The sequence below is a fragment of the Phoca vitulina genome, unplaced genomic scaffold (assembly GCF_004348235.1).
Source record: "Phoca vitulina isolate PV1807 unplaced genomic scaffold, GSC_HSeal_1.0 scaffold97, whole genome shotgun sequence".
NCBI lineage: Eukaryota > Metazoa > Chordata > Mammalia > Carnivora > Phocidae > Phoca > Phoca vitulina.
In genome coordinates this window covers 2,066,744-2,092,777 of record NW_022589800.1, presented here as the reverse complement: position 1 = coordinate 2,092,777, position 26,034 = coordinate 2,066,744, and the positions used below count along the sequence as shown (strand labels likewise).

At 42.4% G+C, this 26,034-nt stretch overlaps 1 protein-coding gene across 1 annotated transcript in view; it reads right to left on the bottom strand.

The window, feature by feature from the left end:
• The window catches only part of SPTA1 (spectrin alpha, erythrocytic 1), a 69,621-nt gene that overhangs the window by 4,489 nt on the left and 39,098 nt on the right, over nucleotides 1-26,034 (bottom strand). Inside the window, exons 27-46 of the mRNA XM_032397201.1 lie at nucleotides 25,737-25,918; nucleotides 21,890-21,989; nucleotides 21,579-21,776; nucleotides 20,663-20,806; nucleotides 19,820-19,923; nucleotides 19,167-19,329; nucleotides 18,778-18,909; nucleotides 18,138-18,275; nucleotides 17,854-17,958; nucleotides 16,580-16,788; nucleotides 14,923-15,043; nucleotides 14,252-14,373; nucleotides 13,307-13,439; nucleotides 9,492-9,589; nucleotides 8,630-8,802; nucleotides 8,002-8,078; nucleotides 4,687-4,896; nucleotides 2,258-2,554; nucleotides 1,249-1,361; nucleotides 109-126 (exon numbers count right to left, since the gene is read on the bottom strand). Coding sequence (XP_032253092.1) covers nucleotides 109-126; nucleotides 1,249-1,361; nucleotides 2,258-2,554; nucleotides 4,687-4,896; nucleotides 8,002-8,078; nucleotides 8,630-8,802; nucleotides 9,492-9,589; nucleotides 13,307-13,439; nucleotides 14,252-14,373; nucleotides 14,923-15,043; nucleotides 16,580-16,788; nucleotides 17,854-17,958; nucleotides 18,138-18,275; nucleotides 18,778-18,909; nucleotides 19,167-19,329; nucleotides 19,820-19,923; nucleotides 20,663-20,806; nucleotides 21,579-21,776; nucleotides 21,890-21,989; nucleotides 25,737-25,918 — 2,837 coding nt within the window. The remainder of the gene's footprint in view (nucleotides 1-108; nucleotides 127-1,248; nucleotides 1,362-2,257; nucleotides 2,555-4,686; nucleotides 4,897-8,001; nucleotides 8,079-8,629; nucleotides 8,803-9,491; nucleotides 9,590-13,306; nucleotides 13,440-14,251; nucleotides 14,374-14,922; nucleotides 15,044-16,579; nucleotides 16,789-17,853; nucleotides 17,959-18,137; nucleotides 18,276-18,777; nucleotides 18,910-19,166; nucleotides 19,330-19,819; nucleotides 19,924-20,662; nucleotides 20,807-21,578; nucleotides 21,777-21,889; nucleotides 21,990-25,736; nucleotides 25,919-26,034) is intronic.

Sequence of the window (26,034 nt, the reverse complement as noted above, 5' to 3'; positions counted from 1 at the left end):
CATTCTTCTATATCTACGAGAAGGCTTCTGTACCTTCCTCCTGGTTCTTACTCTCAAATATACCCTTAACTTAAAAACAAAACAAACATAATAACATAAAATACTGACCCGTCCAGAAAATAAGCCCTGGGCATGCAGTTCCAGAACAGGAATCAGACGAGAGAAAAGAGAAATCACACATTAATACAAATTACTTCAATGATCGTCTTTCCCTAGATTTATGGAATATTCCAAATCTAATAGGAACCGTTTCACACTGCTCCCAGAGTCTCTCCCTCTCGGAGGAGCTCAGATCCTGTGTGCACCTGCTGTTTTAGGATGAAGAGCTCGGGTGTCAGGTGATGAGCTCAGTGTTGGGCACACCCTGCCAGGGGATGAGGGACAAAACCAGAGGCAGAGGGGGATGAACTGTGCTTCCTCTGCCTTCTGCCAGATAACTTTTAGCTGTGACACAGGATTTCCTTTTGCTCGTTGTCTGGTTTTCCTTGTTGGGTTTGTAGAAACAGTATATATCACGGATTGTCTAAACCACCCCTTTAACTCTCAAAAGTCCACATTTCTGACCCACCTACTGGATATGTCTGCCGACTTTGACATTTATTCTAATGGATTACAACCCTCCAGGTCTCCTTCTCCAGGTCATTTGCCCTGGAAGATGTGACAAATGCTATTTTTGTGTATAAGACATTCTGCCTTTAACAAAAGCAATTAGCATGGAGTATCTCACCGATTCTCACCACAGCTTCATGGTCAGGCAGCGTGACAGCTTCCTAGTTTCACAGTAGGCTCTGCCTTTGGTCATGACAATAAATACCCATGTGACCTGGAGCAAGTCCATTTGTCTACTGAGCTTCTTTCCACACTTGGAGACAGAGTAATCACATCTGCTCTGTACACTTTTCAAGGTCGCAGGGAGAGTTAAGGGAGGTAGTGGGTATAGAAGCACTTTGTAAAGTGCAAACATAAGGGACTGTTTTATACTTTAATTACAGGCAACAGGGGAAAAAATGAGAATTACCCAGGAGAGAATATGGACATGTAGACAATGGGCAGTGGTGTGACATTCTCGTTTCTTGACTTTGCAAGGATTGATTTAGAAAACCATCAATTCCAGATGAAAAGCACAGACAGGATATGGTGATTTTAGAACAACATAAATGCTGTAGGGCCCCCTCCTGCTCCCTTCAGATATGTATTTCATCCCTGTGGGGACGCAGGGATCATGGGCTTGGAGGCAGCGCTGTGTACCTGGTCTCCAAGATCCACTGAAGGAAGGCGCTGGCATTCTGCTCAAACTCCTGGCGCATCTCAAAGTTCTTGACCTGTCTCGCCTCTTCCCTTTGTTGCTCCTGCTCCCGTTCCTAAAACCCCAAATCACAGATAGTGGAGTGAACACTGAAGACCTTTCTTTGCAGTAAAATAGCTGGTTCCGGGGCTCAGCTGCGCAGCTCCCCTCCTCCCAGTCTAACCTACTTTCCGGAAGCATGTGCTACGTGCTTCTACTTCCTCCTGCCCACCTCTCCTGCCTCTAAAGGGGAAGGAAGCTCCCGTCACGCCTGAAAGTACTTGCAGGTGTCTCTAAGACCAAGCCCAGTGACAAATAAGCTAGTAATAAAGGCAAATCATCCTCTTCTCATTTTTTTCTAGGTGAAATCTTCACTTAAATGAACATAAAAGCAGCCTTAAAAGGAAAAGCAGTAATGAGCTGCCACTCCCCCTGCTTGTGCTCGCTCTCTCTCTCTTTCTCTGACAAATAAATAAATAAAATATTTTTTAAAAAATAAAATAAAATTGGTGATATTTTGGTGAAATTTTTCTTTGTGAAACTTTTTAATATTTTCCATAGTTTCTATGATGAATATCATTATAGACTGATAAAAATTACACACAAACACATTAAAAAGGCACTTTGGAGGTAGGTATAAAATGGGGGGAAATCTATAGACTGTGAACTTATATACAAACCTCATGAACTTTCAAATCTCATGTTTAGAGCCACCTCCTGGAGCCCGTGTTTGCTTCCTTGAATCATTGCTCAACACCCAGAGGCATAAGAGGGTCTGAACTCCGGGGCGTAGGGCTATACCCACTGTGAATATATTTCTAACATTTCCTTAGACAGTTCCGGTTCATGACTGCTGTCTCAACATAGTTATTAACTGTGTCCTTTCTTTCTCAAAAGTCCCCCCAACTTGTATAATAAGTTAGGTGGCCATGCTCACCACCGTGAAGGGAAGCCTTTGTTGTGTGCTGTTACCTTGATGACATCAGACAGGTGCTTCCAGAACTTCTCTAGCACTTCCATCGTTAACCAGGTGTAAGGGCTGGAGGGCACGTTTAAGGCCTTAATCTGCTGGTCTAGCTCCAGCAGTTCGTTGAAGTCAGATTGGGCCCCGGCCAAGGAGGCCAAGAAGGCCTCGTGGTCCTTCTGCAGCTGCCGGATCTCATTCAGGGAGACACAGTGCACAGGCTCCGACAGGTCCTCCTCGGTGTTCTCACACCAGTGGTTGAAAGCGGAAGCCTTGTGTGCAAATTCCATGAACAGCTCTTCGGCCTGCAGAGAAAAAAGTCACCTCCATCTTTCCCAATAAAGCCCCTCAGCAAAAGAGAAGACTGAGGATTAAAAGAAAAAAAGACCATATTCAAATATTTTCAGGGTCAGCACTCCAAGAGGGCAGAACTGAAACCACTGAGGACATGAAATCAGTGGGCAGGCAGGTGCATTTGAGGCACCGGCCCGGGTCCTGGCCCCCTGGTGTGAAACTAGTCAAATCTGTCATCTACAAAGAGGCTGAAGGACTCCTAGGGTTGTTTTAGTGCTAAGAGTCCAAATGAAGCAAGGGCCATTTTCAGTGATAAGATTTCATGATTTCTTATTCTGAAGTTTGAGCCCTAGTTCTTCCTGGCACCTGGTAAACATACAAAAGTAGGTGTTAAGTGAATGAATGCGTGAATCACTGAATCCACAGATCATTGATGGGATAGGCCCATCTCTCCCATTCTCTGTTTGCTCCTTCTTTCTCTCCTCTGCTTTTTTGCAGACCACGCCTCTCTGGTGTCTTTGTCTGTACTGAGTCCTTTTTCTGCCTTCCTTCTAAAATGTGTTCAGGGCTCAACCCAGTTCCTACCCTCTAATCTGTAGCCTTATCCCTATGTTACTGTCCGGAGTTATCCAGATGCTCTGAATGACTGAATTGTCAGAATTTCTGAACAAGAAAAATAGTATGGATGGTTCCAAACAGTAGGTGAGCAAAAATAGTTTTATTTTTTATTTTTTTTAAGATTTTATTTACTTATCTGACAGATAGAGACACAGTGAGAGAGGGAACACAAGCAGGGGTGAGTGGGAGAGGGAGAAGCAGGCTTCCCGCCAAGCAGGGAGCCCAATGTGGGGCTCAATCCCATGACTCTGGGACCATGACTTGAGCCAAAGGCAGACGCCTAATGACTGAGCCACCCAGGCCCCCCCAAAAATAGTTTTAGATTTAAAACGCATCATAGATTTAGGGTAAGCAGTTTGTATTTCCCAAGAGATTTATCTGAGGCAAATATAAAAATGAGTTTTTGTTTCCAAAGGTGGAGATTAAAGAGGAGAAAATTGGCTCAAATGGAAGAGGGATTACAAAGGTATTACACCATTACATCTTACCCTGTACTCACTTCAGCAATCTTTTTGCTAAAATAGACCAGTATAGAGAAAGTTGATATGGCTCCTACACAGGAAAGACACAAAAACCTGCAAAGTACTTCATATTACTTTTTTAACATTATGGATCATCTGAGTATTTTACAAAGATTTTATAATCAGGAAATCAAATAACAAACCTCTTTGCAGTTTGAAAGTTAAGCAAAATAGAATCAGAAGGTAAAGTGTCTTTCTATGTAGAATGCATATATGTGTGTACAGTTGCCCATAAATTGATCTAATTTTTCACTTAAGACTATTTCTGTAGGTACCAAGCCCTTCAGTAATTAGCTAAGCGTCCAGACTGACTGATTTTTATCTGTGTGTTTGTCTCCTAATTCCCCTAATCTCCCACCTTCACTTGCTGCCTGGTATAATACTTCTTATAGTCTTCACTCAGCATCCTGATTTCCTTTTATTATTGATATTTTTTATGATCAACATCCAATACCTTCACAGCCACCACTAGAAAGAACATTTTCATCACTTAAGCCTATATAGAACTTAGTGGCGTGCACCGCATTTTCAGATCCATTATCTCTCTCAATCGTCATAATGCAGACCAGCAGGAGACAGTGGTAACATGATCGTATTTCATAAATGAAAGAATCAAGGCTCAGAGGTGTGAAGTGACATCTCTCAGCTAGGTAAGGTCAACACAGGATGAGAACTCGAGTGTTTCTTAGCGAGTGCTCCTTTTATTTGGTTAGAGAAAAGTGTAAGTCCTGCCAGCTTAGTTTTTCCATCCATCAGGACCATCGCCTTTTTGTCCTTTTATTACATGTGCCTGGCATCCATCTCAAGTCCGCTGCATAACTGACAAATCAGTCTTAAAAAACCCTGATTACTTCCTGTTCAATAAGAATGCCCTCCTGCTCCTTTCCATGCACTTACTCTAATGTCTATAGTTTATCCAAACAGGAGTTCCAGTGGAATCCATTTCTGGGTTCCATGACTAATATACAGATAATTGAGGCCTGATCGTGGGTTTTTTCTTTTACCTGCTGTAGGGGCAGCTGCTTCTCTAGCAACTTCTCTCTGTGGGCTGCAGAAGCTTCCAGCAGCTGTTCCCAGAGCCTCAGCAGAGCATCATGGCGCTCCTCAATGGCTTTGGTCTGTCTGTGCTGAGCAGCCACCAGTTGGTCCTTTAGGTCAGTTATCTCTGACAGTCTGTCTTGCTGGAAGCTCTGCAGACTGGCATCCAGAGTGTCCTGGGAAAGACCCAAAGAGAAGCTGTGAACAGAAAAACAATGTAGGTTCCCAGGGACCATTCACACCTGGGTTCCACCACATTTTTATCATGGACAAGATAAGGTCTAGGAAAGAAATAGAGTAAGGACCAAGCAAAAGAAAACATAACTTAGAGATTTAAGTGAATATTTGTGGTTGGAATTATGGCTAAGTTCTGGTGGATGCATGTTTCATAATCAGAGCTTAAGTTAGGTATATAATTAATATTAAGGGAATATTGGAGCATGATATGATCTTCATTTTTTGAGTCAAGACTAAATGCTTCCTACAGCTCACATCCTTTCTAAGACTCTTTTACATCCCCTGTTATATTTTGTGTACTGATTAGCAGCAGTGCACTACTAGAGATCTTGGAAGTACACACACTAACAACAGGGACAGTTACACAGTGTGTGTGTGTGTTGTTGATACCAAAATCACAAAATTCTGGATACTACACTTCCAGCTTTACAGGGTGGCTTGTATTTGACCAATTCTGCCTTTGAGAACAACTTTAATTGCTGGATAAAAGTACAAAATATCAGCTGTTTGAAAGAGATCAGAATGCAACTCAGGTCACTACACCTCAAGAATCAAAACTCTAAAGAGGTGAAATTGTAGTAAAATCAGAGTAATATTCTCTGTCACCTTTCCCTATGACATGTGGGCTGCACAGGCTAAGAGACTAAGGGGAAGCAGCTGCTCAGAGCTCTTGATAATCTCATGAAATCAAAGAGACAGTTTCTGGGAAACCAGGCAGCCAGGATTTGAGCAGCTGTGGAAAAAGAACTGCAGAAAAGTTCGTTCAATCATCTACCTGCTTTCCCCTCAAGTATCTGTGGGTTCCTAAACTCTATAGGACAGGAGTCCCAGAAGCCAAGCAGAAAAACAGTAGCAAATAGTCAAAGATGCTAGGTAGACTCCTCAATAGCCTCACAGTGCTGAGTTGAGGACACAAAGAGGAGTAGCTCCAATGAAAGGGATTTAGTTGAACCCTTGAAAGGCCCTAGGAGTAAAAGCCAACTGAAAAAGGCAAGTCCTCAAAAAAAAAAAAAAAAAAAAAAACGATTATGTCTTGAATCATTTCAGTCCCTGGCCAAAAGTAGGGGTTGGATGGGGGAGGGGGGGTGGAAGTGTTAAATTATAACTTTAAATCAAAATTCACGAGTTACATTAATTTAAATGTAAGTGGACTCACTATTGCAACAAAATGATCTAATTAGATAAATAAACAATACTCAACTCTGTGAAATTTTAGGAGACATAACCTAAAACATAAAGACACTCCACATTTCCATATTCATTGCAACATCATTCACATTAGCCAAGATACGGAAACAACTTGTCCATCAACAAATGAACAGATGAAGATGTGATGCATGTGTGTGTGTGTGTGTGTGTGTGTGTAAAATGGAATATTATTCAGCCATGAAATAGAAGGAAATCCTGCCATTTGTGTCAATTTGTATGAAACTTGAGAGCATATGTTAAATGAAGTAAGTCAGACGGAGAAAGACAAATGCCATTTGCTATCACTCACAAGTGGAATCTAGAAGAGTCAAATAGAGAAACACAGTAGACTGGTGGTTGCTAAGGGCTGGAGGGTGGGGAAATGAGGAGAAAGTGGTCGAAGGATACAAACTTCCAACTAAAAGAATGACTGATTCTGGGACACTAATGGACAGCAAGATGATTACAACTAATAATACTGTATTATATACTTGAAACTTTTTAAGAGAGTAGATCTGAAATGTTCTCAACACAAAAAAGAAGTGGTAATTACATGATAGGATGGAGGTGTCAGATAGTTCTACAATGGTAATCATTTTGCAGTGTATAAATATATCAAGTCAACAACAAAAATATAAAGACGTAAATGTAAAGAAAGAAAAAAAATTAAAGGATGGAAATAGATATACACTTGAAACACAAAACAAAACAAACAAACAAAAAACCTGGTACTCTAGTATATGAAAAAGAAGACTTTAAATCAAGAAATGTTATTAGAAAGAACATTTCATAATTAAAAGTATCAATTCATCAAGATGATTTATAATTCTAAATGTCAACACAACTTTGAACCTAACTTCAAAATATATAAAAATTACAAAGTATTTAAACAACATGATTAACAACCCAAATCTGACAGGTAATATAAACCACTGTAAAATACATATTCTTTTTGGGGCACCTGGGTGGCTCAGTTGGTTAAGCGTCTGCCTTCAGTTCAGGTCATGATCCCAGAGTCCTTGGATCGGGATCCCTGCTCAGTGGGAAGCCTGTTTCTCCCTCTTCCTCAGCCATTCCCCCTGCTTGTGCTCTCTTACTTTCTCTCTCAAATAAATAAATAAAATCTTTAAAAAAATGCACATTCTTTTCAACTGTAAATAGACTATTCACCAAAACGTACCATTTGCTGGATGTAAATCAAGCTTCTAGAATAATATAGAATGTGTTTTTAAAACAAAGTGGAATTAAACTAGCTATAAATATCAAAAAAGATAATGCGAAAACTCCCAAGTGTTTGGAAATTCAGCAAAATACACTATGGAATAACAAATAGGTTAAATAAGAAATTAGAAACAACAGAAACATTTTATTTGAGTGATACTAACAGAAGTAACATATGAAATTGTGAGGTGCAGCTAAAGCTCTGCTTAGAGGGAAATTTATATCCTTACATCAAAATGCTAAAAAAAGGAGAATGTCTAAATATTTGATGATCTAAATATTTACCCTATGAAATGTTTTAAAAAAATAAGTTAATCCCAAATAAAATAAAATAAAATGATAAAGATATAAAAAGATATTAATGGAATATAATACAAAGATTATAAGAAATACAAAGAAAAATAAAAACCCAAATTTGGTTCTCTAATAAAAATGATGCTCACTTAGCAGCAGCAAGACTGGTGGGAGGGAGAGGGAGAAAAAACTAGCAAGTTACCAAATGGGAAGGGAAAAAAGCAGATCCTACAGACAAGAAAACCACAGAATTGGGGAATGGGATAATCCTAGTGTTCAGCTTCTGTGTATGTGGGCCATGGACGTGCCTGGCACCTGCCCAGGGGCAGTCCTATTCTCACCTGCTTTGCCAGGAGAGTGAGGGAGGCAGCGAGGTCTGTGCCATTGCCATTGGTCTTCAGACTTTCTTCTTTTTCAGCTAGAGAGCAAAGAGGATTGATTAGAGGGGAAAAGTAGTTGCTCTTGAATCAGCCTTGATAAGGAAAAAAGAAATATTTACTCTATGGCACAAGAGAGCCTCCTGACTCTGGGAGTGGATCATTTATTGGAATATGGGAGCAGTAGGGGCTGATGGATGGTTTCTCTGGACTTATGCAGCATAGAACTGACTGGGACAGAGCTAGGGCCAAGGGAACTTGTGAGTGTTTCGGAAAACAGAGTAAAATTGCAGATTAGACATAATTTAGAAGTAATCGAACACACTGTTTATTTTTTAGAATGTTTTGCCATGGCTCTGCCCTTTTAAATATCACCGATGAAACCACCAATTCTCCTAAAATGTGTTTTCTGGAATTCTGGTTCTCAGTCACCCATCAGCATGTTTTCTGGGGCATGTGTGTGTAATTGTGTCCAGAAAGGGTAAGAGTGGATGAGGAGGGAGTATCTCTCTTCCATGGGAAGTGAGAAAATCCCAGAACCTTTCTATCAATGGAATTTATCAGTATTTCCCCTGGCCTTCACACGTCATACCTATCCAGGCCTCCACCACATCAGCCTTCCAGTTAAACTGCTGAAAGGCATAATCCTCTTCCAGTTGTGACTTCCAAGCATTTATCGTGCTGGAAAGAGAAGGGATCTTTTCTTTCAGAGACTCTATCTTCGCAGAAATCTTCTCCTTGTGCTGAATTTTCTCCTGCAACACCAAGGTAGAGGGGAGAAGAAGAGACAGATACATGGGTGGATGTCCAGAACTAGAAGTTGAAATTCTTTAGTATGATAAAAAGGAGTCATCTCTCTCATTCCAAATAAGTAACTACTCTCCTCTGGGTCTAGTGCATTTATCTTATTTTTCATCCATGCCTGGGATGGTTATTTCCACTCTACCATTTGGAAGATCTTCTCGTGTTTGTCCCCGTAAGTAAGGCCTTCATAGTTGAAGTCCCCTCTGTTCAAGGCTCTTTGTATAGCACTTAATCAGTGAGGATTTGTAAAAACAAGCATTTAAATAAAAGAATGATTTTCAAGTCACAAACAGGTTTCAGTCTGATCCTCCTCCCTAGAGGCATACAAAGAAATTTATTTACATTTTTACAATACTCTATAACCAAAGCATGCCATAACATCTTTATAAATGCCATGTTCTGCACACAATGAGTAGGAGGGTCAGCAAAGGATTTAAGGAAATCTGCAGGGTATATCTCTAAGAACCTGAAAAAAGAGTTTATAAAAAGCAGCAACTGAACAAATAATTATTTACTCAGAACAAAAACAACGTAGCTAGTCAGAGAGTATGAAAATTCAATGTGTGAATTTTAGCACTGCTCATGATTCTATATTTGAACCAATCCCTTTTGGAAAATGAGCTTGGCCTGGAATCTCTGAGTTGCTCACCTTATTCAAGATGTCTTCTCCTTGAGCACATATATCTTGCACTCGGGTCTCATGGACAGCAAAGTCATTTTCCAATGTTTCATGCTTCTTTAGCAAGCTCTACATAAATGAGTCAGTGAGAATCAACACATCCAAGCCTGGACAATCTATCCCACCCCCATTCTGACTCCTATTGATGCTACCCACGAGGATGATTCAGCTACACTGGCAGAGTAGGGGAGCGTCCACTTCTTCCTGCACAGAGCCACTAAATGCCTCTCCTGAAGCTCTTCACTTGCCAAAAAGGGAAATCTTACCAGAAAAGAAAGAGACAAAGGAATACAGTGATATTCTTCCTAACTTACTATGTGAACTTAAGCTTTTCTGGACTTTAGAATGAGAGTGTTGGTCAAGGTAAAATATAAGAATTCCTCCATTTTGAAATTTATATAATTCCATGAAACATTGTATCTAACAGAAAGATAGTATCATCTTATACTAAGAACTGACCTAGGGACACCTGGGTGGCTCAGTCGGTTAAGCGTCTGCCTTTGGCTCAGGTCATGATCCCAGGGTCCTCTCCCTGCTCAGCAGGGGGTCTGCTTCTCCCTCTGCCCCTCCCCCTACTCATGCTCTCTCTCTCAAATAAATAAATAAAATCTTTTTTTTTTTTTTTAAAGAACTGACCTAAAGGCAGCTAAAGAGAACACTGAGCTGTTTTGAATCTCAGTCTTAAACTTCTCTGTGCCTACCTGCTGCTGGAAGGATGGAGAATGGAGTGAGGATGAAGCCCGGGAGCAGTGTGTCTCCTCCTTCTCTATATTCTCCTGAGTGTTCTGGAGACCAGGCAGCTCTGCCCACCGCCACCCCCATCCTCAAGGGCCTGGGCTGCCTCTGCTGTCCTTGCCTCCTCTTGTCACAAAGGCACCCCATCCACTTTTCCTTTTACATTGCTTACTAACCCGGGCCAAGGAAGAAACAGATTTTGTGCGACTATCATACTTTTAACCACCACATTTTGAAAATATAAGAATTACTGATACATCGTGTTCTTAGGCATTAAAATAAGATGATTATTTCTTTAAATACAAGATGGGCTCCATGATCTTGTATGACTGTATTATATTTCATCTTGATGCAGAAACCTTACATGGAGATTGGACACGATCCACCATATAAAATAGACTGATTTAGCCGTGTTTTCACACACACATAACACATGAAATAAAGTCTCTTCAACATTGTCACCTTCTGTTTCCAATCTCTTTTCTGTGCTTCCCCTTGGATACCTCAGAAGCTCATCAAACACAAGTTTCCTTTAAATAAAATCTAGGTATCCCCTTTTCAAATATATTCCTAACTAGCCTCCTTAATGTTGTATTAAAAGTTGGTAAGGCCAAAAGCTTAAAACATATTTTAAATATATGTAATGTATCTCATAATTGCAAGAAGTTGATCAGAATCATCTCTTCTTACATATTAAACAAAGGGAAAAGAGGAGATCACAGGAAGAAAACTGAAATTCAACAACAGGTAAACAACTCTCTTTTCTTATATTAGCCAATCTATATGGGGTCAGGAAACCAAAAACTCAGAAAGTCAATTTTTTCTTCATGAAAGATGACATAGAAGGGCTAGGTAGATAGATATCTTAAGGTAATAGTGAGGATTATTAGCAATAAAGCTCATAACATCTTTTCCTGGAATTTATATGTTAGTGCAAGAACTTCTCACTAAAATGAGCCTTTGAATGTGATGGTCTACAAATTCCTATTGAAAGATTAGGATTGGCAGAATGGGCTTAAAAATCTGACCCAACTCCATGTTGTCTACAAAAACCACCCATCAGTTATAGCCGCGTGGGCAGGTGTGAAAGCGGCGCGCTGACCGTAGGGGGCGCTGCGGAACAAAGCGTTGGAGCCACTGGACCTTCACGCGCAAAAAGAGGAACCACACTGTAGCTCTAGACAACAGTGAGCTCTACATGGATTGTGGACTTAAAATTAAAATGTAAAGCTCTAAACTTTTGGAAGAAGACATAGGAGAAGATCTTCAGGATTCAGGGCTAGGCAAAATGTTTTTAGATTTGACACAAAGCACAGAAAGTTAAATACATAAAAATGTATTTTTACAGTTAAAACAGTTAAAGCAAACAATCAAACATTCTTATCAGAAAAATGGGCAAAAGAGGTGAAGAGACATTTCACTGAAGAAAATATACAGACGGCAAATAAGCACATAAAAAATCAGCCATAAGGGAAATACACATTAAAACCACTATGAGATATCCTGCACTCCTATCAGACTGCCTAAAATAAAGATGGTGATGGCACCAAATCCTGGCAAGGATGGGGAGAAAGTCGGGATCACTCACACCTGGCTGGCAAGTGTGTAACATGGTACAGCCACTCTGGGAACAGTTTGGCACTTTTACATTTTTATCTATTTAACTGATTTTACAAAACCAAATATGCCGTTATCCTATGGCCCGGCTATTGGACTCCTGGACATTTATTCCAGAGGAATGAAGACTCATGTTTACGTGAAAGCCTCTGCATGAATATTAAATGCAGCTTTACTCATAACGGCTCAAACGTGGAAACAACCCAGATACTCTTCAACAGGTGAGTGATTACACTGACACATCCATGCCATGAAATACTACCCAGCAGTAACAATGACATGCACACAACCTGAATGAATCACCAGACAACTATATGCTGAGTGAGAAGCCAACCCCCAAAAGGGACATACTGTATGAGCTCATTTATACATCATTCTCGAAATGTCAAAAATTATAGAGGCGTGGAACAGATTGGTGGTTGCCTGGGACTAAGGAGGGGGTGGGGGCCGAAGGGAAGATGGTGTTCTGTAAACAGGTTGACGGTGATGTACTGCATCCTGACTGCATTGGGGTCAGTGTCCTGGCAGGTGCCACCACTAGAGGAACCTGGGTAGGTGGAACATGGGACCTCCCTACATTCTTACAACCACATGTGTATCCACAATTCTCAAAACCAAAGGTTTCATTTAAAAAAGGGAAGCTTTTGGGAGTGTTTGAGATGAAACCTTAAACCACTTAAATGTGTCCCATGTGTGCACATGTCCCAAAAGGCTTTTCAAAGGAAAGGGGTTGGTAGCGTGAATTGTACGCTATGCAGGTCTTAAGCTTTCTCTTGCCCATGTGAGCCTTTCCTTATTTCATCACATAAGAGTGAATTAATCTCCACAGAGAATTCTTGGTAAATCCCTAAGTTTTAAGGCTAGTAGGCACACATCTCAAGGTCCCAAGAACATTATTTTCTTATGATCACTCTCTCAAAAGCTCTAAAAGTCCATATTAACTAGAGATTTCATGGACCACTTGTTCATTTCTTTATTGGTAAACTCTATACTGTATTTACAAGTACGTCTGTAAATTGTGGAACTGGTCCACCTGCCAGGTAGCCCTGCTAAAATTATATTTTCTAGAAACCACAACCAATGCCCGAGCATAACAATCTTTCCAATTCAGTGTAACTGATTTGAGGGAATCTTTAGAAAACCTAACCCTATGAGGGAAGGCCTGTAACCATGATGACTTGAAGTCACAGACAGACTACAAATCATGGGATTGAGCTTTGAGTCCCACCTTCACACCTGATTGATCCCATGATCTTGGGCAAGTTATATCATTGGACCTTGATTTTTCATATTTAAAACTGGCAGGAGTATCCATATTTCCATCATCTTTTTCTCCCACGAGGAGAAAGATTCTTTTCATAGGTGAAAGTGTTGACTACATAAGAAAAGATTCAAATCAAAGGGGAGATCTCAGTCATTCAGCCTGTGGCTCACCTGAGTCATGGCCAGTGTGTCTCCAGAGCCCCCTCGGGCAACCATAGCTTCCTTTTCACTGATCCAAGCTTCTTCCTCCTCCGCATTCTGCATGAATTCCAAGTACTCCAGGGATTCCTCCAGGTGACGCCCTCTGCAACAGGCGGTGAGCCCCAGTGAGGTTGAGAAGACAGCAGGACCCAGGGGAGCACCGCACATAGCTCGGCTGCACGAGGCAGCCGCAGTGGGACTGGGCCACGGAACAATCCGACCTGAGCTCCTGTGAACCGGGGAGGCCCTGGCCCCAGAAGTTCCGTTTTGTGGCATCATCTGCTCTCTGGGAATCTTTGCTGGGGGAAGGGAGCCTTGTCCGAACACGAGGGCCCAGACGTCAGAGTTGGAGGACAGCAGGAGTGAAGTATGTCTCCTTCTACTCAGAGCACCATGGTTCCTCTTATACAGTGAAGGCAGCCGCAGTGCTAGAAGTTTCCTTGTATTCCCCAGAAAGACATGTCTCCCTACCACCAACAGGTATGGAATCACAGGCAGAAATTATTCTGTTTGGCTATCTGGCTGCAGGGTTCTCATTGGCTCTATGGCTATCAGGGAGAAAATATATGCCCTCGTTCTTTCATTCCTAGGGGCTGCTCACAGCACTAAGCCTGGGGGGGTCGTACAAAGTAAAACAGACCCAGGGGCACGACCTGGTGTGAAGCATTGGCGCATGAGGCCAACAATGATAAAGGACGGTTGCAAGAAAGCATGGGAGCAGAGGTGTGTTCAGACCACAGAGGTGGCAGCCTCCTCACCTCTCCCTGGGGCCAGTGGGGGCAAGCTGCATGGCAGACTGGCATCTGAGCAGGGACTTCGATGATAAATAGAGATGGGGAGTTGGGGAGAGCAGCCAACGCTAAGCCCAATACCAACAACCCAGGAAGATAGCTGGGCTTCCTATCCCCGACTCACCGAGCTGCCGCCAACTCTTTGAGCTCCTCCCAGTGTTGAAAAAAATGAGTCAGCCGTTCCTGGATCTCCTCTTGCCCCACAGCAGCCTTATCTCTCAGCCTGTCTGCCGCATCCAGCACACTCTGAAGAACACACACCCATGTCACATTACCCCACAGACTCTCCCCATTTAGTCAGAGTTCCCTGGCAAGGTATCCAGCCCTTCCCACCCTCCACATCATTTATAAACCCCATGGTACTTGGGGTGGTCTTGAAAATCTTGGGAGAATGAAGACACCTGCAGTCAGGTCCACCACACTAAATGTCCCCTTGTGCAACTTCGGTGCTTATACCAGGCTATGCTCCATGATCTGCTTTCTGGATTATTCATGGTCATAGCGTAATGCAGAGCTGTCTTCTTCCCCTGTCACTCAGCTCAAGTACAGCTTTTCCAGATGTCCCAGACTGCACCCTAATCACCAACAATTGTGTCTGTGGTATTGAAAGTGTCCCTTCCGGGGAAAAGCATAGTCCCTGAGCAGAATCCTTCTATTCATAGAAGACAACGTGCAGAGGAGGGAAGAATGCCCGTAGGCTCTGTGCCTAGCTCCCTGTGGCTCTGCATGCCACCTCCTCATTGTGGTAGGTAGGTAGCATCACCCTACTGATCCACAGATCTCAACTCTTCCTACCTGGATGGTGGGTTCGTGGGCCACCAGCTCCCCCTCTAAGCGCTTGTGCTTCTTGAGCAAGTTCTGCACCCCCTGAAGGTCCCTCCCATAGTCCTGGGAGCTCACGCGTAACAACTTCTCCCTGGGACCAAGGAAGGAAACGGAAAACGTAGTTTAGATATTCCAGGTCACCCTAGAGCAAGGGTTTTCTAAGAATGGGTGTGTGGCTGGGGGTGGGGAGGTGGTAAATTCTGGAACACTCGGGGGTCAGTAACCACAAAGACAATTAGTGCCAGAGGCTTTCTGCAAAACTCCTGACAATACAAATGAAAATTACATACTGGTCCCCACTATGCCCACAGCTGTGACAGCCTTTCCATTCATTCCCTTGTCTGCCTACCTGTGTATCTTTTCTTCTTTGCTCAAAAACATGCACTAATGTTTCTCTTTCAAAAAATGTGAAAATTATATGCACACACATATAAATGACCCTATGTACATATATGGCCTTCATGGCCTTCATGATTTTTGTCTATTAATATCAATAATGAATTTAGGTCGAATGGGTAAAAAAAAGCTGATACTGCAGGAGTCATGGCTGTTGGATCAGTTCCAAGTGTAAAATGTTTGACCGCCACCACAAAGCATAGTAAAAGGCTACACAGACAAGATTATATTATCTCATTGTTTCTGAAGTTCCTAGATGTCCTCCTTGCTGCCTGGTGCACAAGGCTTCCCTCTAATTCATTGATTACCAGCGAGAATCAGCAGGCTTATAGAAGAGGAACACGGTGAGGCAGGTTAAATGGGAAGTAGGGAAAATAATTTGATTTACCAAGATTTTCCCAATCATACTTTTTACAACAAAAACAGAATTAGTACTGAAAGCCTGGCAGGTACTGGGTAATGCTGGCCTGTGTCCAGTTCGGTGGCACCTTAGATTTCCCAGGATGGAGCTAGAGTGTATTGTGCTGAGCAAAATAAGTCAGACAAAGAAGGGCAAACACCATATGATTTCACTCAGATGTGGAATTTAAGAAACAAAACAGATCAACATAGCAGAAGGGGAAAAAAAGAAAAAGAAGGAAGCAAACCGTAAGAGACTCTTAAAGATAGAGAACACACTGAGGGTTGATGGAGGGAGGTGGGTGGGGGATGGGCTAGGTGGGTGATGGGGATTAAGGAAGGCACCTGTTGTGATGAGCACTGGGTATTATATGTAAGTGATGAATCACTGAATTCAACTTCTGAAACTAATGTTGCACTGTATGTTTCTTTTTTGTATGTTAACCAACTAGAATTTCAATATTTTTTTTAAAAAATGACAAGGATCTCAGCAGTTGAGTAAGTTGTAAAGGCTCAGCTGTCTCATCCAGACATTACACATTCTATGAACTATCTAGAACAAGCAAGCATATGTGCTTTCTTAGTTTTATTCCCAGAATGTATGTGAATTGCTCCCCACTTCTCCAAGCCCGTCCCCTTCTGCCTGCATACAGTGAGGTAATTTGAGAAAAATAAAACCAATGTTAACTTTAGGCTAAGGCAAGCATGGTTAAGAAGTAATACCAACTGTAAGAAACAATTACATATTTCATCTCAGCACCAAATGGGAACATGTTTGGTGGATCATCTATTCTCTTTGGTTATTGGTGCAGTGTGAGCTGGCCGTACATACTCTATCCATGATTCCTCATCATCTAGGTCCTGGAAGAACTGGAACAAGGCATAAGCCTCTTTGAGTTTCTCGTGGTGTGTGGCTGCCAAGTCTTGGACATTCAGGAAGCGCTCGTTGACATTATCCCTTTCCTCCACAATCTGGTCAACATTGAAAGTCCCGCTGGCGAGCAGATCAGCAGCTAACTCATTCAGGTCCTTGAGTGCATCCTAGAAAGCCGAGGTGTTCTCAGTGAACAGAACGATACAAGCATTAAGTAGACCCTGGACTTTAACCACCACTGGTGCAGGTTCAAAGTCTGGGTCAAATAGACTGTTTTTGAAGATAGTCAAATTGATGATAAGCTCTTTTAACTCAGCTCAGATGAGGGCAAGATCAGAGAGCACTGTGAGTAACATGACTATAATACTCAAACTGTCCATTCGCCTTCTGGTATTCTCCCTTGTTTTTTCCTCCTCTTCCCAACTGGAAAATGAGTGTGAGTAAGTGTGTGTCTCCAAACATGACTGTCTTCCTCACAGTCCTGAGTCTGACACAGATTGATAGATAGAAGTATTCAAGAAGAGCTACTCTACCATAACATTCCTAGGCTGACCATGTCCAGAACACACCCAGACTCTTCTGTCTGTTTTCACTCTAACTCTGTCCTTCTAGTATTGTCGTGGGGAATGTCATCAGGTCCTAAAGCTCTGGAACTTAGAAAACCTTTGACTTCTTGTCCTTTCTGTGCCTATTTCTGCCACCAAATAAAACTGATAATATAAAATTCTCCAGGATGAAATCAATACCTGCCAACATGTTTATCACTGCTCCCAAAACACATTTCTGCTTGATATTGGAATGCAACTGGAATTCTCCATAGAATTTCCAGAGTGTATATATAGTTCAACTTCGTTGCACATGATATCCCCCTCTGATATTTTTTGCTCTCTATAATTATGTAAAATAAACTTTCTTTCAAAGGCCAGATCAAATATGAGCTTTGGAAGATAGTGAGTTTAGATGTATGCCTCATCAAAAGGTAGACAAGATAGCTTTAGGATCCTCTTCCTGGATCCTCTTCCTTAGAATCTGTAGTTTCATGATAATTGGTTAGCAGTGACCATTGCCACAGCTCTGCAGCTCATGGATTTGACCTGGTATAATGACTGCTGGCTGAGAACGCTAAGGTCAGTTTTGCAAGAAAGTGTTCTCAAATGGCCTCCTAAGATGAGAGAGGAAAGTCAGAGGCATTTCCATTCTGCCCAGAGGAGTGAGACTCCAACACTGCTTACCTCTCGGGCCAACATCTCTGTTTCCAACAGCTGATGTTTCTTGAGCAAGTTTCCTGCTGAAGCCAAGTCCCTGGCCTGATCTTTCATGGCCAGCAGTGTCTCTGCCTGCGAATAAAGAAATATGCAATGAAGCTGCCAGATGAAAACTGTCTTTAAGGAGAACATTAGCAACCATATCCCCCAACTTTTCCCAAGAAAGTCAAGGAAATTGTTCATGCATAAATCCATTTACCTAGCAATTAGTTATTAAGATCCCATGCCCCCATGATTCCAGGTGCAATTACCTCTGAGAGCCAGAACTTAAAGTCCTGGATGCCTGTGTTGAACCTCTGTTGGCGACTCGCCTCGTTGAGCTTCTGTCCTTTGTCAATTGTTTTCTCAAGCAGGTAGTTCCAGTGTTTGTCCAGCTCTTCCAGTTGACCCTAACCCAAAGAAATTTGGGGATCACTATGATCTTTAGGATCCTGAGTCCTGTGACAACTTGAAGAGATACTGTAGGGGCCGAGGAGTTAGGGACTAGCCAAAATCTGCCAACCCTTGAATGCCATACATTTTTAAGCAGTTATGCTTAATCCGGGAAACAACAGGAGGTGTTGGAACAAAGTTTGAGGGAAGGGTCCTGGGCTGCTTACAGAGACTGGTGCCTAAGAGCCAAAGCTCTTGGCAGTAGGGATAGAAAATGTCAAACAAGCATGACAACGCTTAAGAATTAGGTCTAAAGCTTTCTCAGAGTCCTAGGTACTGAGTTTGAGAGAAGTGATAAGGTCTGAGCAACACGGTTGCCTGCTTTCTTTGTGTGACAGTCAGAGGGAAGATCGCTAACCACAGAACACACTCCATATCCCCACCCATGGAAACTCTGAAGGAAGAAGAGCCTTCTCCTCATGCGCCTTTAGCCCAAACCATCCTGAGCACAACCCCTACCTTCATGGTCTCTTCATTGCCGTCACATGCCTCCCGCTCAATCAGAGAGTTCCCTAGGTTGAGGACTCCCTCCACCTCCTCAGCTCGGCCCTGGACCTCATTTTCAAAAGCCTGATGCTTCAGGTATTTTCTCTGAAGGGAAAGCAGAGACTAAATTACCCTGTAATCTAAGGAAGCAAGATGGATAAATTCTGTTTCAAAGAAAAAGTTAATGTTCTGTCATAACCAATGGTGACTTCTGAAGGACCCACACCTTCACATTAGACTCAGAAGCCCCTGAGGGCAGACAATGGTCTCAACAGTGAGGAAGCATTCTGTGTAGGGAGACAACCCTTCATCCAACAATCTGGGTATGCCAGAGTTTTCCAAGATTCCTGTTTTGAACTTGCCTGAATGTTGGTGGGATCTTTGTACGATTCATCGCAGGCTATGGGCAGCATCTCACTGATCCATTCCTCCAGGTCCTCAAGGTCATGGTGGAATTTTTTGAGGTCAGCATAGTCACCAAGTTTTGTCCGCTCAGCAATCAGCAGTTCTTTTAGAGCATTCCATCTGGAGGAGGAAGCTATATCACTCTCTGCCCTCGACCCTTCCACCAAGGTCTGATGCCATATCTGCAGTCTTCTCATTTGCCAACTTGTCCCTTCTCCTCTCGTTATTTATGGATTTATATGTTATATGTAACATAGCTATATATTATTTAGCTATATATTATATATTATAATATTACAAATAATGCTCATATACATATTATATTACATGTATATTATATCTAATATTACATATTATATTAATAGATTTAGTTGTTGCATAGTCTTGTTATTTTCAAATATAAAATACAGTGGTTAAGTCAGTAATAATTAAGTTGTGTTCCATGCCTTTCATTCTGTGAGTCTAGATCAGAAATGTTTGCAAGTGTCAACATAGTTTTAGGCATTTAGAAATGAAAAGAACTCAGAGTGTGACCCCCATCCTCCATGCTAGCAAAGAGGTCACTTTGCTGCATCTTCCTTAGCTCACAAAACACCTGCTCAGGCCTGACCTGTCTAGCACCCGTTGGAACCGAGCAGCAATCTCCTCCTTGGCATAGTGGTCATCAGCTATGAGCCGCTCCGCAACATGGTCTAACTCAGTGATCTTATTTTCCTAGATAGAGGAAAAGAAAAAAGCCCAGATGCCTGGAGATTAGGCCTTCAGTGCAATCCCAGACTCTCTCCTAGAAAAGAACAGAGACACCCTTTATGGCTTCACAAAGGGGAACAAAACCAGGGCCAGAGGGTAAATGCTACGAAAGTGGCTTTTAATTCAACAGGAGGAGAAACTTTAATAATGACACTAAGATGGGCTCCTGTGGTACTGAGCTCCTGTGGTATGGACTCCTGTGGTACTGAGCTCCTATGGTACTGAGCTCCTGTGGTACTGAGCTCCTGTGGTACTGAGCTCCTATGGTACTGACTCCTGTGGTACTGAGCTCCTATGGTACTGACTCCTGTGGTACTGAGCTCCGTGGTATGGACTCCTGTGGTACTGAGCTCCTGTGGTACGGACTCCTGTGGTACTGATCTCCCTAAAGAACAGACTCCTCCCATGGCCATGGCAGAGGGTGACTCCTGCATTGGGTGGGTTGTTGGCATAAGCAGTATATAAAGTCACTTCCAATTCTAAAAGGTAGGTTGTAAAAGGCTGGGCTTGCAGTAAGTCGGTCCAATGCCGCGAGTGACTTGAGTAAGACTAAGCCACCGTGTCAACTGCCCTGTCTAACTCAGTTTTCTGTAAGAAGCAAATGGGAATTAAAATACTTGTAAATGACAGAACTATATACATGTATAGAATCTCTGTTATTATTACTAATATTTATTATTGGAACTCTTATATTAGTTATTACCTGGGCAGTGATTGCTTTGTCCAAATCATCCCGTTTCTTCATCAAGGCCACCAGAGTGTCTAAGGAACTGTGGCTCTCTGACCTCAGGAAATTCTCACGCGCCAGCATCCAGCTCTCAGCCTGATCACAATTCCCGTGGAACAACTATGGGGAATGAAGGCAGAGGTTATATACAATCCAGGGGACAGAGGAAATGACCCATCCCTTTCCTACAACACTGATAGAAGGGATCCCATAAGAGTTGCTTATGTTCTTCCAAGAAACATTCATACCATGAATCTTAGCTATTCTGGAGCTTTTACTCTTCCCTGAAAACACATTTTACATTTTTGTTTAAGCTGTACTCCATTCCCAGGGTGTGTTTCCCATATGCTGCACCTGGCAGATGCTGGCTGGTTATTTCTTTAGGACCCTCATAACCACGACCCTCAGGGTCACCAGTGATCCGCTCATCCCTTCCCTCACTGGCACTAATCACTCCCTCTTCTTTAGCCTCAAAACTTTCATACATTTTGTTTTATTAATAATCACCTGCTGTGCTAGAATGGTCTGTCTACATGTCTAATTTCACTACTTCAGAAAAGAGATGTTATCTTACTAATCTTTGTGTTTCCAGGGCTCCACAACCAGCATGTTCTCAACAGGAATCAATCAACCAAACTCTCAATCAATAAATACATTATAATCACCCTCATCTTGTGCCAAGAGCTGATCCCCACTTTGTTTGGCTCTTCTAACAGGAATACGAGCAGAGAACACCACAATGATGAGAGCGCAATGGCAGAGAGCCAAGAAATGCCCTTGTGCCTACGGGATGGCAAGCCCAGTGAAATGAGCACCTGCAGGAACTGTGCAAACTTGCACAGAAGGAACAGACTGAGCCTAATCCTTTTTAACGGGGTCAAGGGTGCTTTACCTGCAACTCCAGACACTGATCCAGCATCCTCTTGCGTTGTTTCCATGCTTTCTCCAAGTCATCTTTCTTTAGCCTGACCGCTTCAAGCTTTTCTTCAATTTCAGGACTGGAACGGTGCCCACTGCTTATAAGTTCTGCACCAAAGTCTTCCAAGGCCTGGAAGGTGGGAGCTTCAGCCTCCATGTCAGCACGATGCTCCTGTGTTGGAAATAGGAAGAGACTGGTGGCACCAATGGCTTCTCAACAATGTCATAAAATGAGGGAAGGTTGGGAGGTCATGTGATCAGTGGCTGTGGATTTTGTAGCCATACCTGGTGTCGCTCCAGCAGGATCTCCGTGCCAATTAAATCCTCAGCCAGTTCCTCTGATGATACCATGCCACCCATGCTACTGATCCAGTTCTCTAGGTCCCTAGAGAAATAGACATACTGGGATTGACAAGAAAACCTTGCAGCTTGCAACAGGGGCTATCTGTCCTTGGCTATTTCTAACACCTTCCATCTGACTTTATATGCTTCACAGATCTTGGGTTTGTTGTTCACACTGGTTTTTGTTTGTTTGTTTTAAAAAGGAAATTTATTATTGTAAATTCATTACACATGAATCTGCTTGTGTATAAAGAATGAAAATAATCTTTAAAAAGGAAATAGATCAAAAATATAAAATTATAGACATGAAGACAGACAGACACTTTCTAGAATTTGGTAACAGTGCTTAAGAAAAATTCCAAGTAAAAGGAAGATACAGGAAAAAGACAAGTGTGATAAAGATGATTTACTAGAAACCAATTGGAAATGTTTCCTTTTTTTATTTTGCTAAGCTTTTATTTTTTTCAATTTTTTATTTAAATTCTAGTTAGTTAACATTAGAAGGGGTACCTGCTCCCCAATGTTTAGAGCAGCATTATCAACAATAGCCAAACTATGGAGAGAGCCCAAATGTCCATTGACTGATGAATGGATAAAGAAGATGGGATGTATATACAAGGGAATATTACTCAGCCATCAGAAAGAATGAAATCTTGCCATTCTCAATAATGTGGCTGGAGCTAGAGTGTATTATGCTAAGTGAAATAAGTCAGAGAAAAACAAATACCATATGATTTCACTCATATGTGGAATTTAAGAAACAAAACAAATGAACATTGGGAGAGGGGGCAGATAAAGAAAAAAAGAGAGAGGGAAGCAAACCATAAAAGACTCATAACTATAAAGAAAAAACTGAGGGTTGATGGAGGGAGGTGGGTGGGGGATGAACTAGATGGAGGATGGGCAATAAGGAGGGCACTTGTGATGAACACTGGGTGTTATATCTAAGTGATGAGTCACTGAATTCTGTTGTTTACACTGTTTGACTTAATAATGACATCTCTTATGTTTGAAAATGTCTTCACATATATTATCTCTTTCAGTTCTTGTAATAATCCTGTATAGAATTCTGGGAACTCTTTTGTTTTCGGTTTGGAGATGAGGAGGTCAGCCTAGAGAATGTAAGTGGCTTGCCCATGTAATATAAGTAAAAACAGACATCTGGAAAGAACCTGGACACTCAGATCCTGGACCAATCCATATTCCATTACTTTTAATGATTCTTGTACATAAAGAGTAGACTTTGGGTTTAAGGATTTATTTTATATGGAATTTCAGGGAAGGTATGTCTTTATTCTTTTATTCCCAGCATGCATGCATGCGCACACACACACACACACACATATTCACACATGCACACACATTCACGCATATACACACACATTCACTCAAACACACACACATTCATGCATACACACATTCACGCATGCACACACATTCATGCATGTACACACATTCACGCATGCACACACACATACATTTACGCATGTACACACACACACACACACACACACACACACACACTCTCCATACTGTTGATGAGACCAGGGCCCACTTCTGACTGTTAGCAGTCAAGGGGTATGACAAGGAAAGCTAAGGTCCGTGTCCCAGAGGGTAAATGTCAAGTAACAATGTACTCATTTGCAATTCTGTGTGATGCCCAAATGAAGCATCACAGAGAGTCCTTTCTCTTGTTGGAGAAACAACAGACATCCGATCTAGGGCAGAAGGGTCTTTTCTTTTGAAAACTCATGTATTCACTTATTCAAACACCTAAGTTTCATTGGTTGCTTACTAAGTATGTAACATAGCAAAAGAGGAGTTCATACTTTAGATTAGAAGAAAAAAAAAAGCAAACAGAACACAAGAGGCTAATACCTATTGTTTCAAAAACAGCCTGAACCAACAGACACATGAAAAAGTGCTCAACATTGCTCGGCATCAGGGAAATCCAAATCAAAACCTCAATGAGATACCACCTCACACCAGTCAGAATGGCTAAAATTAACAAGACAGGAAATGACAGATGTTGGCGGGGATGCGGAGAAAGGGGAACCCTCCTACACTGTTGGTGGGAATGCAAGCTGGTGCAGCCACTCTGGAAAACAGTACAGAGGTTCCTCAAAAAGTTGAAAATAGAGCTACCATACGACCCAGCAATTGCACTACTGGGTATTTACCCCAAAGATACAAATGTAGGGATCCGAAGGGGTACATGCACCCCGATGTTTATAGCAGCAATGTCCACAGTAGCCAAACTATGGGAAGAGCCAAGATGTCCATCGACAGATGAATGGATAAAGAAGAGGTGGTATATATATACAATGGAATATTACGCAGCCATCAAAAGGAATGAGATCTTGCCAGTTGCAACGACGTGGATGGAACTGGAGGGTATTATGCTGAGCGAAATAAGTCAATCAGAGAAAGACAAGTATCATATGACCTCACTGATATGAGGAATTCTTAATCTCAGGAAACAAACTGAGGGTTGCTGGAGTGGGGGGTGGGGTGGGAGGGATGGGGTGACTGGGTGATAGACATTGGGGAGGGTATGTGCTATGGTGAGTGCTGTGAATTGTGCAAGACTGTTGAATCACAGACCTGTACCTCTGAAACAATAATACATTATATGTAAAAAAAAAAAAAAAAAAAAAAAGAAAAAGAAGAAGAAGATAACAGGAAGGGAAAAATAAAGAGGGCGGAAATCGGAGGGGGAGATGAACCATGAGAGACTATGGACTCTGAGAAACAAACTGAGGGTTTTGTGGGGGGGATGGGTTAGCCTTGTGATGGGTATTAAAGAGGGTCATAAAAGGGTCATAAAGCAGTAAAAGCCTGTGTCAGAGTTGCTCGGAAGGGGGGAGTATTACTTATTCATAAAGTATTTCATAAAGGGAAGGAGGCAGCATTTGACTTGGAGTCTGAAGTCAGAGCAGAATCTGTACGTACAGAGAGCTATGAGCAGCTATGATTTGGGGGATGGCTGTGGATGCTATTTATTTATATTGTATGAAAAACTATAGCTTTCCAGAGATGCCGAAGTGGGGAGGGGGCTGCCAAGAGCAACTGCAATTATGTACCGAAAGTCCTTTTCTTTTTTTTTTTTTCAAAAGTATTACATTGTGAGGCACTACTTCCTGGATCCTCAATTCCAAATGCTCCTCCCAGCAGATGGAGGTGATGGGGCAGAACGCGGCAATTGTTTCACAGACAAAGTGTCTGCTTGCTCCACTGTGATCATGTGTAGACCTTCCGGCAAGGCAGCGGAAGTTCTCCAGGATTTTATCTCTACATGTCTAAGCTTGCGCCCCGATCCTTGTCCTGAGCCCTCTGACATGCAAACCCGTGCTCTTGCTGCCCCCACTTCCTGAACACACCACACCTTTCTTACCCTTGGACCTGTGTGTGCTCGTTCCATGCATTTGTTAGGAGGCATATTGGGGCTGTACTGTGTTCGACCATGGTTATCTGTGCTCTTCTCTTTCCAGTACAAAGAAAAGTCCATATTCTACAACTCCTGACATAGCACCCCGTGTATGGTGCATGCTCTAGGCTGACTTGGTTGGCCTAAACAGTGTCACATTCGTTCAAACTTGGGTATTCTATGGCTTGAACCACCGAGCCTGAGCTTTTTGTGCCTCGCTAGAGGTACGATCTGGATGTGGACGTACCCTCCAAACCAGCAGTGAAGGGCACCTATACTCAGGCTGCTCCTAGAAGGTCTATGCAGGAGCCAGACGTGGAAATTGCCCACCCCACCTGGCGGAGCCTACCTTTGGAGCTTTACCTGGCTTGCATAAGGAACATGTAGAATTTCTGGGCCTCATTTAAGTTCTCCTTCCGACCCTCCGAAGACTTCAGCAGGTTGTCCCATGCCTCCTTCAGCTCCGTCCCCTGCCTCCTCAGGTCATCAGCGGCATCTGGGTGGGACTCACTGAGCCGCTCTGCTGTCTCCCCCAGCATGGTCACCTGGGGAGGTGCAAGAGCTCTGAGAATCAGCCAAGGAGAGCCATACCTGAATCTTAGCAAAATACCACTTCTGAGCCCTGCAATTCTCACTCCTCAAATAGACGTCAGGGAGGTAT